General features: G+C 38.7%; 1 protein-coding gene across 4 annotated transcripts in view; it reads right to left on the reverse strand.

Annotated features, from left to right (window-relative positions):
• CORIN (corin, serine peptidase) overlaps positions 1-15205 on the reverse strand; it is a 275685-nt gene that overhangs the window by 226460 nt on the left and 34020 nt on the right. For all 4 annotated transcript variants that reach the window (XM_010344195.3, XM_074396087.1, XM_010344197.3 and 1 more), the window contains one exon: positions 10004-10148. In XM_010344195.3, coding sequence (XP_010342497.2) covers positions 10004-10148 — 145 coding nt within the window. The remainder of the gene's footprint in view (positions 1-10003; positions 10149-15205) is intronic.

Genomic DNA, 15205 nt, shown 5'->3' on the forward strand with positions numbered 1-15205 from the left:
GTTCAATCTCAAAGTACTCTATGACATAAACTGACTCTTGTAGTCACATGAAGGCAGCACAAACCGTTGTCGGTTTAGTTCCGATAAGAAAGAATCTTGTCTCTCCTTGTCTGAAACTCACCTTGTCTCTTCCCATATAGCAGTAATCTCTGCTGTAACTAATTAATGAAGTGATCATTTGTTTAATGCCTTCTTCCCTCACTGTGTAGTCTCTAAGGGTAGGCTGTATTCACTGCTGTGCCCAATGCCTAGCGCATGCTGTGTTGCATGTAACAGACACTCAATGTGTATTTGTTAAAGAAGTGAACAGTATTACATTATAGCTACAATTTTGTTTCTTTTAGATGTTTCTCGGCATATTGAAATAATTTTACTTTAAATGTTGCATGATAATGTATATTTATAATATGTATTAAAATATACATAATATAACTGTAATACATAATATTGTAAATTTATAATATATTACATAATTATATGTGTATATATATAATTTAAGGAAAGTATCAGTTCAATCTCAAAGTACTCTATGACATAAACTGACTCTTGTAGTCACATGAAGGCAGCACAAACCGTTGCAGGTTTAGTTCCAATAAGAAAGAATTTAGTCTCTGACAGTAAATCTTGGGCCTAAGAATAAAAGGCCTATCAAACTTGCCATCGTGTTACAAATCCAACTGCTGGTCAACTTTATTTCTTCCTATCTACTTTTAGGCAATTCAAATATCTTGCAGTGACAGCCTGATTCTAGAGTTATGGGGTTGTGGATCATGGGGTTACTATGACAACGGGTCATAGCGCAAAGCTTTTATGGACAGAGTTAATATGAGACAAAATGCATCTTTGGTTAATTGTTACTTGAGTATAATACGACTATTTATTAAAACAATTATCTAATGATAATTATTCATAAGCAAATAAAACTAATTATTTACTTTTTTTTTTTTTTTTTGAGACAGAGTCTAGCTCTGTTGCCCAGGCCGGAATGCAGTAGTGCAATCTCGGCTCACTGCAACCTCCACCTCCCAGGTTCAAGCAATGCTGCCTCAGCCTCCTGAGTCGTTAGGATTACAGGCACACGCTATCACACCCAGCTAATGTTTGTATTTTTAGTAGAGATGGAGTTTCACCATGTTGGCCAGGATGGTCTCGATCTTTTGACCTCATGATCCACCCCACTTGGCCTCCCAAAGTGCTGGGTTTACAGGCATGAGCCACTTCACCCAACCCTAATTCTTTATTTTTATAATGAATTTTATCATTTATAAAAACATTTTCACAAACATTTCATTTGACTTCCATAACAATTCTGTGATACAAAAAATAATTATCTCATGGAGAAAATAAAGTATCTTACTTAAACTCACATGTCTACTAAGTGGAAGAGTAAAACCCAAAAGCCAGACTTTCTAGTGCCAAGTTGTATACTCTTTCTTCCTTTCATACAGACCATCAGTGTCAGACTATAACTAAAGAAATAAAAACCTACATATAATGTAACTTTCTTATTTTTCAATTTCCCTTTGAAGAACCTGAGTCTTTGTTTTAGATTCCAAATCTTTGGAAGTGTATGGACAACTCAGACTTATCTGTGGAGTTGAGAAATACAAAACTAAACAAGCTTTGTAGCTCCAGCTTCAGTTTAGTGGTTGGGTTGAAAAACAATTCACCACTGCTTTCTTCTATAGCCTGCTGCTAAAACAATTATTTGAAAAGTCCAACTCTCTTATCTTCAGAAATATTTTTAACATCTTGACTTTTTGCATGAGAGAAGCCAAAACAGACAAAATTAGAGACACATAGTACATCTGTGTTTGTTAGCATAAGGCTTTTATCTTTTCCAATCAATAATCCTCTCATTATTATCTTCTTGTCTTTTGAAGCTAGAGCTTCTGTTATTTATACACCGTTGACATCTCAGCATCCCTTAGCAACCCTAATGTAGACATAAATAACTACAAAACTTTGAATGAGCACGAAGTTATAATTCAAACCAAACAGAACATTTTTTAAGTAAGCATTTAATGAGGTTTTTAAAACAAAGATATAAAATAGTTGTATTGCTCATTACAACAACAAACATCTTGGTTATAAAATAAGGAATATTTATTTGGGCAGATATTACTTCAGTATGGCTATATCAAACGACAGGGTGCAGAATTTATAAAAAGAATGGTTTTTATTTTTTTCTCTTTTTTTTTTTAATTACAACTTTTATTTTGGATTCAGGGGGTACATGTGCAAGCTGCCATGTGTATATTATGTGATGCTGAGGATTGGGATATAAATGACCCCATCACCCAAGTAATGAGCATAGTACCCCAGTTTCTAGTAGTCCCCCATGTCTACTGTTCCCATCTTTATGACCATGAGCACTCAATGTTTAGCTGCCACTTATAAGTAAGAACATGTGGTATTTGGTTTTCTCTTCCTGTGTTAAGTTGTTTAAGCTAGTGGCCTCCTGTTACATCCATCTATTTTGCTGCAAAGGACATTATTTCATTATTTTTTATGGCTGCATAGTATTCCCTGGTGTCTTTATTCAATCTACCATTGATGGACACCTAGGTTGATTATGTTTTTGCTATTGTGAACAGTGCTGCCATGAGCATATGAGTGCATATGTCTTTTCGGTGGAATGATTTATTTTCTTCTGGATGTATCCCCAGTGATGAGATTACTCAGTCAAATGGTAGTTCCATTTTAAGTTCTTTGAGAAATCTCCAAAGTATTTTTCCACAGTGACTGAAGTAATTTATATTTCCACCCACAAATGTATAAATGTTCCTTTTCCTCACCAGCATCTGTTGTTTATTGTCTTTTTAATAACAGCCATTCTGACTGGCATGAGATCGTATCTCATCATGATTTTGATTTGTATGTCTCCGATGATTAGTGATGTTGAGCATTTTTCATATGTTTGTTGGACACTTGTATGCTTATTTTGAGAAGCATCTGTTCATGTATTTTCCCCCCTTTATAATAGGTTATTTGTTTTCTGCATCTTAAATTGTGAAAAGAATGAGTTTGAAGATGTGTGGGAAAACCCCCACTTCCTAAAGTTTGCCTACATATAAACAAAATAGCATTTAGGAACAGTTACATAGTGACACAAAATTCCACTCTTGGTATATACCCAGGAGATATGAAAATGTATGTCCCCACAAAAACATACACATAAATATTCACAGCAGGATTATTGATAATAGCTAAAAGGTGGAAATAACACAAATGTCTCTCAATTGACAAATGGATTAACTATGGTATAACCATACAATGAAATATTATTCAGCCATTAAAAGGAATGAAGTATTAATACATGCTACAATGTGAGTAAACCTCAAAAACTATGTTAAGGGAAAGAAGCCAGTCACAAAATACCACATATGGTCATACAAAATGTCTAGAATAGGGAAATTTCTAGTAAAAGAAAATAAATTAGTGGCTGCTGGGGTTGGGGTGAGGAGATGAGAAGAGATTGGGTGGTAGCTAAAGGGTAAAGAGCTTTATTCTGAGATGACAAAAATGTCCTAAAACCGACTGTAGTGATGGTTACATTTATCTAAGAATATACTAAAAACCACTGATTTGTAGACTTTAAATGGTTAGATTGAATGGTATATTATATTAATAAGAATAAATTATTATTAATTTCCTAATTCACCAAATTAATAAGAATAACCCACTTAAAGCAAATCATTCCTCTTCTGTCCTCTGCTCAGAGGCCTCTAAGCACAGAGGTACTTAAATGTACGTACATTTTATATTAGCATTAGACCCTGAGAATGAAAGGAAGTGTTCTTCAAAGATGTGAGCCAATGAACATAGTCTCATGACAATCAGACTTTTAAAAATGACAGTGGAAGGCGCTCAGGAAGCGCCTACCAGACAGATCTGTCCAGAGATAACAATGAACTCTGGACACAACACAAAAAGACAACTACTGACGGGTGATGGAGAGGGAGGAAAAGCAGGCCAGGTCTGGAGGAGCATTGACTCTTAGAAGAAAAGAGTGGCAGAGATTAGTTTCAAGATGGTTTACTTTCTTAGCCTGAGAGCAGGCCACAGTTGACATACAGAGAAAGAGGCAAGTAAAACTCCCACAGAAAACCCTCAGTCCTCCTGGGCTGGGGCACTTGTTCTGTCCTCTTACTTGGTCACCCTCTGGCCTCTGGCATCTGTGAAAGCCAGAATTTCTGAGTTCCTTTCTTTCTCAGACTATTCTTCCTGTATCTCTTTTCCCCCCTCTTTTTCTGCTCCTTAAACACTAGCATCCTCCAGAGCTTTGCCCTCAGCTTCTAATCAATGCATTTTCTCTTCAGAGTTCATCAACTCCTACTGCTTCAACTGCCACTGAGACGGCTGCATGCATGGCAGACCTCTCTTCTCAGCTTCCCTCCTGGATCCTCTAGCTTCAGTCCTGTGCCAATGACTCGGAAATTAAATTTTAAAGTTAGTGCTGTTCTGTCACAGAAGCCAAACATCATATTTTTGGTCACAATTTCTCTTGAAATTTCCTTAGGAAAGAAACATGTATTTCTCATTTGCCTCGATTTCTTGACCTGCTTTCACTGTTGAATTCAACTATGATTCCATTGTACTTGGTTGTCCCACAGTATCTCTAATACACAAACCAACCTTCCAATCTTTATCTTTCCTTCATCTGCCTGCATCAGACTCCTGTAGCTTCACTTCCTATGTTAACAGGTGGCATCAAAACTAACCTGGTTAGAAACAGGAGGCAGAGCAAGAGGCCTAATAGAAGTCTACAGCATTTGTCCCCCACCCCAAAGGAACACTGAATTTTAACAATTAACTACGCTCAAAAGACACTGACGCAAGAACCAAAACCAAGTGAGCAATCACAGTACCTGGTTTTAACTTCAAATCAGTGAAGTAGACATTAAAGAAAGCAGAAAAGACGGTCTTGAATGCTGACACTAACCTCTCCCATCCCCCAGCAGCAGCCATGTAGCTTGGAGAATGTAGGCACTTGTGAGAGGGAGAGTGCAGTGATTATGAGGCTTTGCATTGAACTCAGCATCTCCCTGTCACAGCAGGAAGCAGGGGGAACATGTGGACAGGCCCTGGCCAAAGAGTAATTGCCCATCCCAGTGGTGAGAGCTTGAGTTCCAGCAAGCCTCATCATACAGCCTGGAGTGCTCTGGGACTTTAAGTGAACTTGAGAGACAGTCTAGGCCACAGGGACTGCAATTCCTAGGCAAGTCCTAGTGCTGAGCTGGGTTCAGAGTTGGTGGACTGGGAGACACATGACCTACTGAGACACAAGCTGGAGTGGCTAAGGGGGTGCTTGTGCCATCTCTCCTTCATCTTCCAGCAGTGGGTGTGTGGCAGGGAGAAATCAGTGTGCTTGGTAAAGGGAGAGCACAGCAACTGGGGGATTTTCCATTGAACTCAGTGCTGCTCTGTCACAGCAGAGACCTGGCAGGATTGAGTACTTGCTGATTAAAGAGCCCCATGGCCCTGAATACCCAACAGCAATACAGCAATACCCAGGTTATATGTGGTGGGCCCTGGGCTCTGAGATGTGCTGGCTTCAGATGTGACCTCGCACATTCCGAGCTGTAGCAGCAATGGTGAAAAATGCTTTCTATTTGAGAAAAGCAAGGGAAAAAGTAAAAGGGACTCTATCTGGCACCTTAGGTGCCTGCTTGGCCTCAGTGGGGTAGGACACCAACCGGACTCTTGGAGTCCCTAAGTCTGGGCCTAGGCTCTTGGATAGCATTTCTAGACCTGCCTTGGGCCAGATAGGAACCCACTGTCCTAAAGAGTGAGTCCCAGGCCTGGAAGCATGCATCAGAAACCAATGAAAGAGCCTTTGGGCTCTAAGTGAGCATCAGGCCTAGCAATACTCCCCATGGGTTGGTGGTGGTGGTGGTGGTGGTGGTGGTCACAGGGAGAGGCTTCTTGGCCAATGGCAATGGGAGGGAAGAGTGGGAAGGACTTTGTCTTATGGTTTGAGTGCCAGCTTAGCTGCAGGAGAATAGAATGTCAGCTAAATTTCTAAGGTTTTTTACTTCAATCGATGGCTCCAAGATAGCATCTCTGGACCCAGCTGGGGCCAAGGAAAACTCACTGCCCTGAAGGGAGGGACACAAAGCTGGCTGGCTTTGCCATCTGCTGATTGTAGACTCTAAAGCTTTGAGTGAACTTGGGTGACAGTGGTTATAGCAGGGCTTGGGTGAGACTCAGTACCGTGCTGGCTTCAAGTCTGAAGCAGCACAGTGCCACTGGTGGTGGCCACAGGGGTGCTTGTGTCCTCCTGCCCCCAGTTCCAGGAGGCTCAGCACAGGGAGAGACAGAGACTCTGTTTGTTTGGAAGAAAGTAAGGGAAAAGAACAATAGTCTTTGCCTGATAATTCAGAGAATTCTTCCAGACTTTATCCAGGAAGAAAGGTACTGCCTTGGATACAAGTCTGCAAGAACTGCAGCGTTTTTAGGTCTCAGGCCCAAGTCCCTGAGAAGATCTGGAACACCATCCCAAGAAGAATGAACACAAATGAGCCCAGACTTCCAATTAATTTAACCAAATTAGTGGAAGATCTTTATAATGAGAACTAAAAATCTGATGGAAAAAAAAATTGAAGAGGATACCAAAAAATAGAAATATATTTGAATTTGATGCTCGTGGATTGGAAGAATCAATATTGTTAACTTTTCCATGCTACTCAAAGCAATCTGCAGATTCTATGCAATTCCTATCCAAATATGAAAGACATTCTTCACAGAAATAGAAAAAAAAATCCTAAAATTTATATGGAACCACGAAAGACCCAGAATAGCCAAAGCTATTCTAAGCAAAAAGAATGAAACTGGAGGAATCACATTATCTGACTTCAAATTATGCTGCAGAGCTATATTAATCAAAACAGCATGATACTGGCATAAAAACAGACATACAGACTGATGAAACAGAATAGAGAACCCAGAAACAAATTCACACACCTACAGAGACCTCATTTTCAACAAAGTTGCCAAGAACATGTGGGGAAAGAAAGTCTCTTCTATAGATAGTGCTCAGAAAATGGGATATCCATATGCGAAAGAATAAAACTGGATACCTATCTCTAGCCATATTCAAAAACTCAAATTAAAATGGATTAAAGACTTAAATATAAGACTTCAAACTATGAAAGTGCTAAAAGAAAACATTGGGGAAACTCTTCAGGACATTGGTCTGAGCAAAAATTTCTTGAGTCATACCACACAAGCACAGGCAACCAAAGCAAAAATGAACAGCCAGGATCACATCAACTTAAAAAACTCCTGCACAGCAAAGGAGACAACCAGCAAAGAGAAGAGACAACACACAGAATGGGAGAAAATATTTCAAGCCACCCATCTGAGAAGGAATTCATAATCAGAATATATAACCAGTTCAAACAACTTTGTTTTTAAAAAATCAAATAATCCAGTATTAAAATGGGCACAAGATTTGAAGACATTTCTCAAAATAAGACATACAAATGGAAAACAGGCCTATGAAATGGTGATCAACATCACTGACCATCAGAGAAATGCAAATCAAAACTGCAATGAGATATCATCTCACCCCTGTTAAAATGGCTTATATCAAAAAGCCAAGCAATAACAGATGCTGGCGAGTATACAGAGAAAAGGGAACCCTTGCATACTGTTGGTGGGAATGTAAATTAGTACAACCACTATGAAGTACAGTTTGGAGGTCCCTCAAAAAAAACTAAAATTGAGCTACCATATAATCCAGCAATCCCACTGCTGGATATATGCCCAAAAGAAAGGAAATCTGTGCATCAAAGAGATGTCTGCATTCCCATGTTTGTTGCAGCACTGATCACACTCATCAATATTTGGAAGCAACCTAAATGTCCATCAACAGATGACTGGATAAAGAAAATATGGTACATTGCAATGGAGTACTATGCAGCCATAACAAGGGTGTCATTTTGCAACAACATGGTTGGAAATGGAGGTTACTATGTTAAGTGAAATAAGTCAGACACAGAAAGACAAATTTCACATGTTCTCACTTATTTTAGGGTCTAAAAATCAAAACAATTGAACTCATGGAGACAGAGAGTAGATGGATGGTTACAAAAGGCTGAGGCTGGGAAGGGGAGAAGAGTGGGGATTGTTAATGGGTACAAAATATATATGTAGTTAGAAAGAATTAACAAGACATTATTTGATTGCAAACAGGGTCACCATAGACAATAAAAGTTCAATTGTACATTTAAAAATAATTAACAGAGTATAATTATAACATAAAGTATAAATGATTGAGGGGATGGATAGGCCATTTTCCATGATAAGATAATTGCTTACTGCATGCTTAAAGGAAAGTATCTAATATACCTCATAAATATGCACACCCACTATGTACCCACAAATTATCTTTAAAACCAGATTACCCAAGCCAGAAATCCAGGAGCCAGCCTTGACTTCTCTCTCCCTCACACCAAAATCCAATCAATCAGTCTTGATTTCTATTGATTTTAATGCACCCAATGCCTTATTTCAAATCCCCATCACCTTTTACTTAGACCAGAGTCAGGATTCCGAACTAGTCTCCTTGCCTTCATTTCTTTCTGCCTCCATACTCTGTAATGTATCCAGTTCTATTGCCTTTTGCAAATGCAAAATAATCAGAGTTCTCCTTTCTTAGAAAGATCCTCCAGTGGTAATCCACTACCCATAGCAGTGGTTTGTAGTCATTTTTATAGCAGATCAATGTTATTTTCAAATAAATATCATGTAAAAGCCTAATATCTATAAACAGATATGAGCTGTATTTTATTGGGATGAACTTACTTTATAAGATATAAATATATGACTTTATAAACCATTAAGAACATAATAGGGAAGTTTGGCAAAATTTAAAAATTCAAAATCATCAGCAATACAAAGATCAGCATTGTTTTGATATTTCTCTATTTTATTTTATTGCACATATTTTTAAAAATTCTGATTCATATCATTAAGTAGCTTCCAGTGATAATAGTTTATTGCTTTTTCCAAGAAGTTCACCTTTCAAAGCTAAAGTATCGTTCATTTAAAAAAAGATAGCTCCTCTCTCACTGCTTCACTGGACTAACCTTTAAAAAACAAAGAAATTAAGTAAATAAAGATAGCAAGATGCAAATACTAACGAGTTAACCTGTCAGTACATATCACTTGGTTTCTGGTTTTTACTTGGTTAAAATGTGGTATGTAGTATTTAGTTTGAGTGTGTATTTAAGATCTGTTTGTTTGGTTTTTTTTTTTTTTTTTTTTTTTTTTAATGAAAGTCAAAGCAAACATTTGTGCAATCCTTCAGTCTCGTCCTTAGAACCTTGTTACCATGGAATAGAGTTTGAAAACCAGTGATCTGAATTCTAAGCCCCAAATCCTTTAGTATTTAGCATGAAAATGTAAGATCCCATTTCATTTGGATTTTATCAATCTAGCTGCATTTCCCACCAGTGCCAAATTTTCACCCAGTTTCCTAATTCTATCTTTACCTTTCCTAGGGTTATAGTTTTACACTAGTTATTTTCTCTGCCAAATGTGACTCCTGAACTACTGTCTTCTAACCTGAATTTCTATCAACTTAATTCCAAAGTTAAAACATTAACTCTCTACGATGCTTTCCTTGAATGTGCTCATAGGACCTTGTACACACTTCTTTCTTAAACTTGTGTTGTCTTGTGTAATAATCATCACTTCCTCTCAACTGTGAGCACCTAAGGAACTAATTTAACTATCCTGGAGTTCTCAGGGACTTTCGACATGCCTGCAAACTAGTAATCATTCCTTAAATATTTTAAGTTCATAAACTCATTTATTAATATTAATAATAACCAGTAGAGTAGCTAAAACTGTGGATTTGCATAAAGTTGTCAACAGATAATCCTCTCATTGATTGACACTTTAGGTTAAATAAGTACTAAGTAGAAATTACTCTTCTAAGTCATGCTAATTTTCATTTTAACTTCATTTTTTCTTTAATAATGGCCTCACCCACCAACATAGGAAAGCAGGATCACCAGCAAGAGAACGACAGCACAGATACATGGAACCAGGATCAGCAATAGGAACCGGAGGAGGTTAGAAGTCGCCAGCTTCTGAGAGCAGCCATCGCCCATGTTATTGTCATCAGCTCCCAAGACCTAAAGTAAAGGAGGAAAATGCAAAATGGTTTTAATATTGCACAACAACTCAATGCATGCTATGACATTTTAGATTAACAGCTATTCATTTAGAACAGCATAATTCCAAAAAGACTTTACTGTTTGTGCTTTAGGGTATGAAATGAGCTTAGTCACCAAATCATGCCAATAAATGAACAGATAACTGTACAGAGCCAACTATCTATTTCTGAAACATTTTTCAGGAGTATATGAACTTTAAACAGTATCCCATTTTGCTTTTTTAAAACATAGTTGTTAATTTGTATGATTCCAAAGGCGTAATGACCATGACAAAACCTTACCCTGGTCCAGAGCTATGATAGAAGTGAAGACTCCTTAATACAGTGATAAAAAATTGGTAAGTAGGTATAGACAGGATATTATCCAGACTTCATTCTTTTTTGTCTCATTAGTCTAAACCAAATCTGAATGAATCTGGATAAAATAAGTTTTTGGTCATTAATAATTCAGCCAGCCTCACTGTTACTGACAATGCATTTAGTGACAGGTTGAAATATAAAGAAGAGTCTGCCCTGATTGCCAATTAAACGCTAACAACTCTGAGGACATCCTCAGCCGTCTATGCTGCCCCTACAGCCCATCCATCGTGAGAGGATGATGAAGTGCAACAAAGACAGTTCAGATAAAGTTCTTGTCTTCAAATGCTTCAAATTTTGCTTAGTTCAATCTCTTGCCAGAAATGGTATCTGGAAATTCATTTATTACAAATGGCTAGCTTAGAGCAATGACATTTTCAAACGACATTTGAGATGGTACTAAAAGGGCTTTGAATCACTACAAGAAACTCTCCTGGTCTTCTTAACGAAGGCATTTCTCATGACTCTCTCTTGGACTTCTGATGCATTTTTTCCTCTGACAGTTTCAGAACTTGGACTGTAACCTCGGTGTAACTAACTCCTGAATCTCTCCTGCATGCTGAACTCCTTTCAGAGTTACACCACATACTTCCAGTGCCTGGTGGTTAGCAGCACCTCTTCCCAACAAGTCCAAAACTAAGATGAACCATCTCTGTCTCTCTATCTTCACACTAGTTCTCCTGACTTCCATATTTGTGTTTACAGAAATTCCTCCATTCTAATAACCCAAAGATTCCCCATTTCATCATCCCCACATGCCACACATCACCAGGTTTTATTGGCTCTTCCTCTGTAATAAATACCAAAGTTTTTTTTTAATCAATGAGCTTTGAGAAAGACCCTTATAATAAGTTGTCCTAACAGAATGGTCCTGTAATATTCTCAGGACTTTCTGACCAGTATTTGATTATTTACCATGGATGCAAAGGCAACTTTGATGGGTTCTTCTCAATTACAAGACATACATGATTCTCCATTTCTGCTTTATTCCCCCTGCATAAGAATATGGGTTCACTAACCCATATTGCAAACTGTGTTTGCCATCTAATATGATTATACCTTCTGTAATTTTAGAAATTCTCCATGACAGACTTTATTTGAAATAATATACGTAGTTAACTTGAGAAGACCTTCATTTTCTACTTTGTTTTTTTTAAAGATGGGGTTTCACCAAGATGGCCAGGCTGGTCTTGAACTCCTGACCTCAGGTGATCCACCCACCTCAGCCTCCCAAAGTGCTAGGATTACAGGTGTGAGCCACCACACCCAGCCGGGAGAAGAGCTTCATTTTCTAGGTTAATGTCTTACTGATCCATTTCCTCTGTACCTGGTTTAAGCTATCAGCCAATGTGTTATCATTTATAATTAATTTATAATTGATCTTCAAGAATACATAGCACTGGTGCAATTTAATATGAGATCTGCAACAGCACATGGACTACAACACTAACATTGGATAGGCAGTGCCCTTTCAGGCTTGCATACAACACTTATCTACAAAAAAAAATCAGTAAATAAATAAAGTGTGGGACTACAGGCCAACAAAGTTAGTGACAGAAACAAATTGTTTATTTTACTTTGTTATTGAACTCCTACTAATTATAATAATAGTGATGGATGTGACAATGACTTCAAGCCACTGTCCCTCAAAAGCTCACAGTCTTGTAGGAGGATGATATGTACATGAATAACATAACTGTATTGCAAGGTAGCAAATGATAAGCTCCATGAAACTTATAGCTAAAGTGACATAAGAATTCAAAAGATAGAAATACGATTTCTTGCTGGAAGATCATGTAAGACATTTTAGAGAGAGCAACCCTGAATCAGCCATAATTCTGAGAAAAGTATCCCCAAAAAGGTCCATTATGGGTTTTAAAAAGCTGCAAAATATCTACAGAGAGGTAAGAAAGTATGAAATGTATTTAATTTCTACAAAAATGAAGATGCTTCCTTGCTAAGGTGGTCACAGATGCATTATAGGGATAATGTCTGGTGATGAATTCACAATGGCTCATTGCCATCTGGACTTCTGGAGCCGGATATATCTCATTTAGGATTCATACTTAAAGTGTCAGTGGAGAAAATGATAGTGGCTCATTTTGATACCTCAGCTAAGTATATATCAAGAAGTACCGGACCTCCAAAAACCATACTCATGATTAGACCAAATATTTTCTCAGTGACAAGAGAACTGATTGCTTTTTTCAAAGGGAGAGGAGGAAGAAATATGTAGGAGACATCAGCACTTTCTTCTTTAATAACCTGCATAACTTTCCTCTTGCACTCATGGCTGCTAAGGACTGTTGCAAATGCTGCATTATACACAGGCCCTTGGAGGTTCCTCTGAACACAAGGCAACTCTCAAACTTCACTGTTGAGTAAATGCCGGGTGAAACAAACAACCAGATCATCCTTAAGCTTTGTTTCAATGGACTCTAAATGATCCTCTCTCCAAATGGCATCCCTCTTCCACAAGCACCTTCCTCAGCCTTGAAACTAAACCGAGCACAGGCACAGAATTCCATGGCTAGAGCAGGGAACAACACATCTGATTGGACCTGCACATATTCGTAAAGCATGTCATTCTTATGTTTTTGTTGTTTTTATTTTCGGTTTTGGTTTTAGGGTTTTTTTGTTATTGTTTTGTTCTGTTTTGTTTTGTTTTGAGACAGGGTCTCACTCTGTTACCCAGGCTGGAGTGCAGTGACATGATCTTGGCTCACGGCAACCTCTGCCTCCTGGGCTCAAGTGGTTCTCCTGCCTCAGCCTCCTAAGTGACTGGGATAACAGGTGTGCACCATCCATTGCTCCCAGCTAATTATTTTGTAGAGACAGGATTTCACCATGTTGCTCTGGCTGGTCACAAATGTTTGGGCTCGAGCAATCCACCCAACTTAGCCTCCCAATTGTTCTTATGTTTTACTAATCCTGTTAGTGAAAATCTGTTTCTTGTGTCTTAAGAACAGGCCGGGCATGGTGGCTCATGCCTATAATCCTAACACTTTGGGAGGCTGAGGCGAGTGGATTGCTTGAGCATAGGAGTTTGAGACCAGCATAGGCAACATGGTGAAACCCTATCTCTACTAAAATACAATAAATTAGCTGGGTGGGACAGTGTGCAGCTGTAGTCCCAGCTACTCAGGAGGCTGAGGCAGGAGAATCAATTGAACCCGGGAGGCGGAGGTTGTAGTGATCCGAAATCGCTCCACTGTACTTTATGGAGGTCAGAGCGAGACTCCGTCTCAAAAAAAAAAAAGAACTAATTATTTTAAAAGCTATCATGTTGTTTTGTATAACGTACACTGACTGGCACAATGTACCATTGTGACACAATCCTAATGCCATCTTGGTGTCATCTGAGAGGCCAAAATTTCAGATAGCCAGTTCCTCCTTCTTGAAGCACTTCCTTCCTTTGGCTTCTCTTTTTCCTCCTTCTCTGGTCATTCTTTCTCTTTTCGGAGGCTCAGTTCTCGCATTCACTTGCTCCCCAGGCAATGTCACCACACATATAACTTCAATCAGCAGCCCTTCATGGATGACTTGCATCTTTAAATGACAACCATAGATCTTTCCTCTGATCTCCAGACCATTATATGCAACTGACCACTTGACATCTTCTTGTTGGATGTTGCAAAAGTAACTCAAACCCAACAAGTCTGAAACCAAATAAACAATTTTCATCCCCATATCTGGTATTCTTCCAGGGTTTTGCTATCTCAAAAAAAGGTAATTTCACAGCTATATTTGTCAGGCATTGTTTGGGCACTTGGGATATAATATGCAAAACAAAACTCATAGATGATACATTTTAGTAAAAATAAACCACATGTCTCAGCTGAAATACTGCAAATGCCTCCTCCTGTCTGGTTTACCTATATTTATCAAGGTACTCCCTAACCTGTTCTCCAAGCTATAGCCAGAGTAAGAAAGAGGCTGTATTATCTTTGGATGATGAGAAAAGACAACATGAAAAATGCCCCCAAAGCTGAACTAATTCAAGAACGCAGAGCCTGGAACCAGAGCTGATCATGAGAAACATGTACCCACAGGATGTGAGAGGGCTTGGCTTTAGATTTGCACAGTGTGTACTAGGTTTTGAGTCTATTTTATCAAGTTTGCGAAGGTCAAGGAGACCGTCATTGATATTTCAAGTACATAAGTCTTTACTCTCTTTTACCTTCAGGCAGCGTTTGACTCTGTCAACACATGGTACATTCTTAAGGGCACTTCCACAGCTGCAAATGGCAGAGAATATTTGAAAGCATATTTGGAGGTTCTAGAAGGGGATTGCAGCTACTTGAATACCCTTGACCAAAGATGGGTCCTCATTTATCTGGAATAGTCATCCTCTTCGACCAAGCAAATAGCTTCAGGAAGGGCACACATGGAGTGGTGAGGGAGGAAGGGACACCTGCCTAGCCAGCCAGATCAGCCGAATCAACCCTGACGGTCAATGGAGTGACAGATGTCGCAGCCAAACTGCCCTCACATCCAGCAGAAACTATTTGAATACAAGGAGCTACAGTCCTGTCAACTGCTCAGACAGAAGAATTACTCCCAAGGCCAGAGCTAGGGTTTACCAAAGAGCCAATGAACCAGATATATCTGACTAGCAGGTTTAGGTGGGTTTGTCCAGATAATTCTTGGAGGTGGGAA

This window comes from Saimiri boliviensis, chromosome 3 (assembly GCF_048565385.1).
Source record: "Saimiri boliviensis isolate mSaiBol1 chromosome 3, mSaiBol1.pri, whole genome shotgun sequence".
Classification (NCBI taxonomy): Eukaryota; Metazoa; Chordata; class Mammalia; order Primates; family Cebidae; genus Saimiri; species Saimiri boliviensis.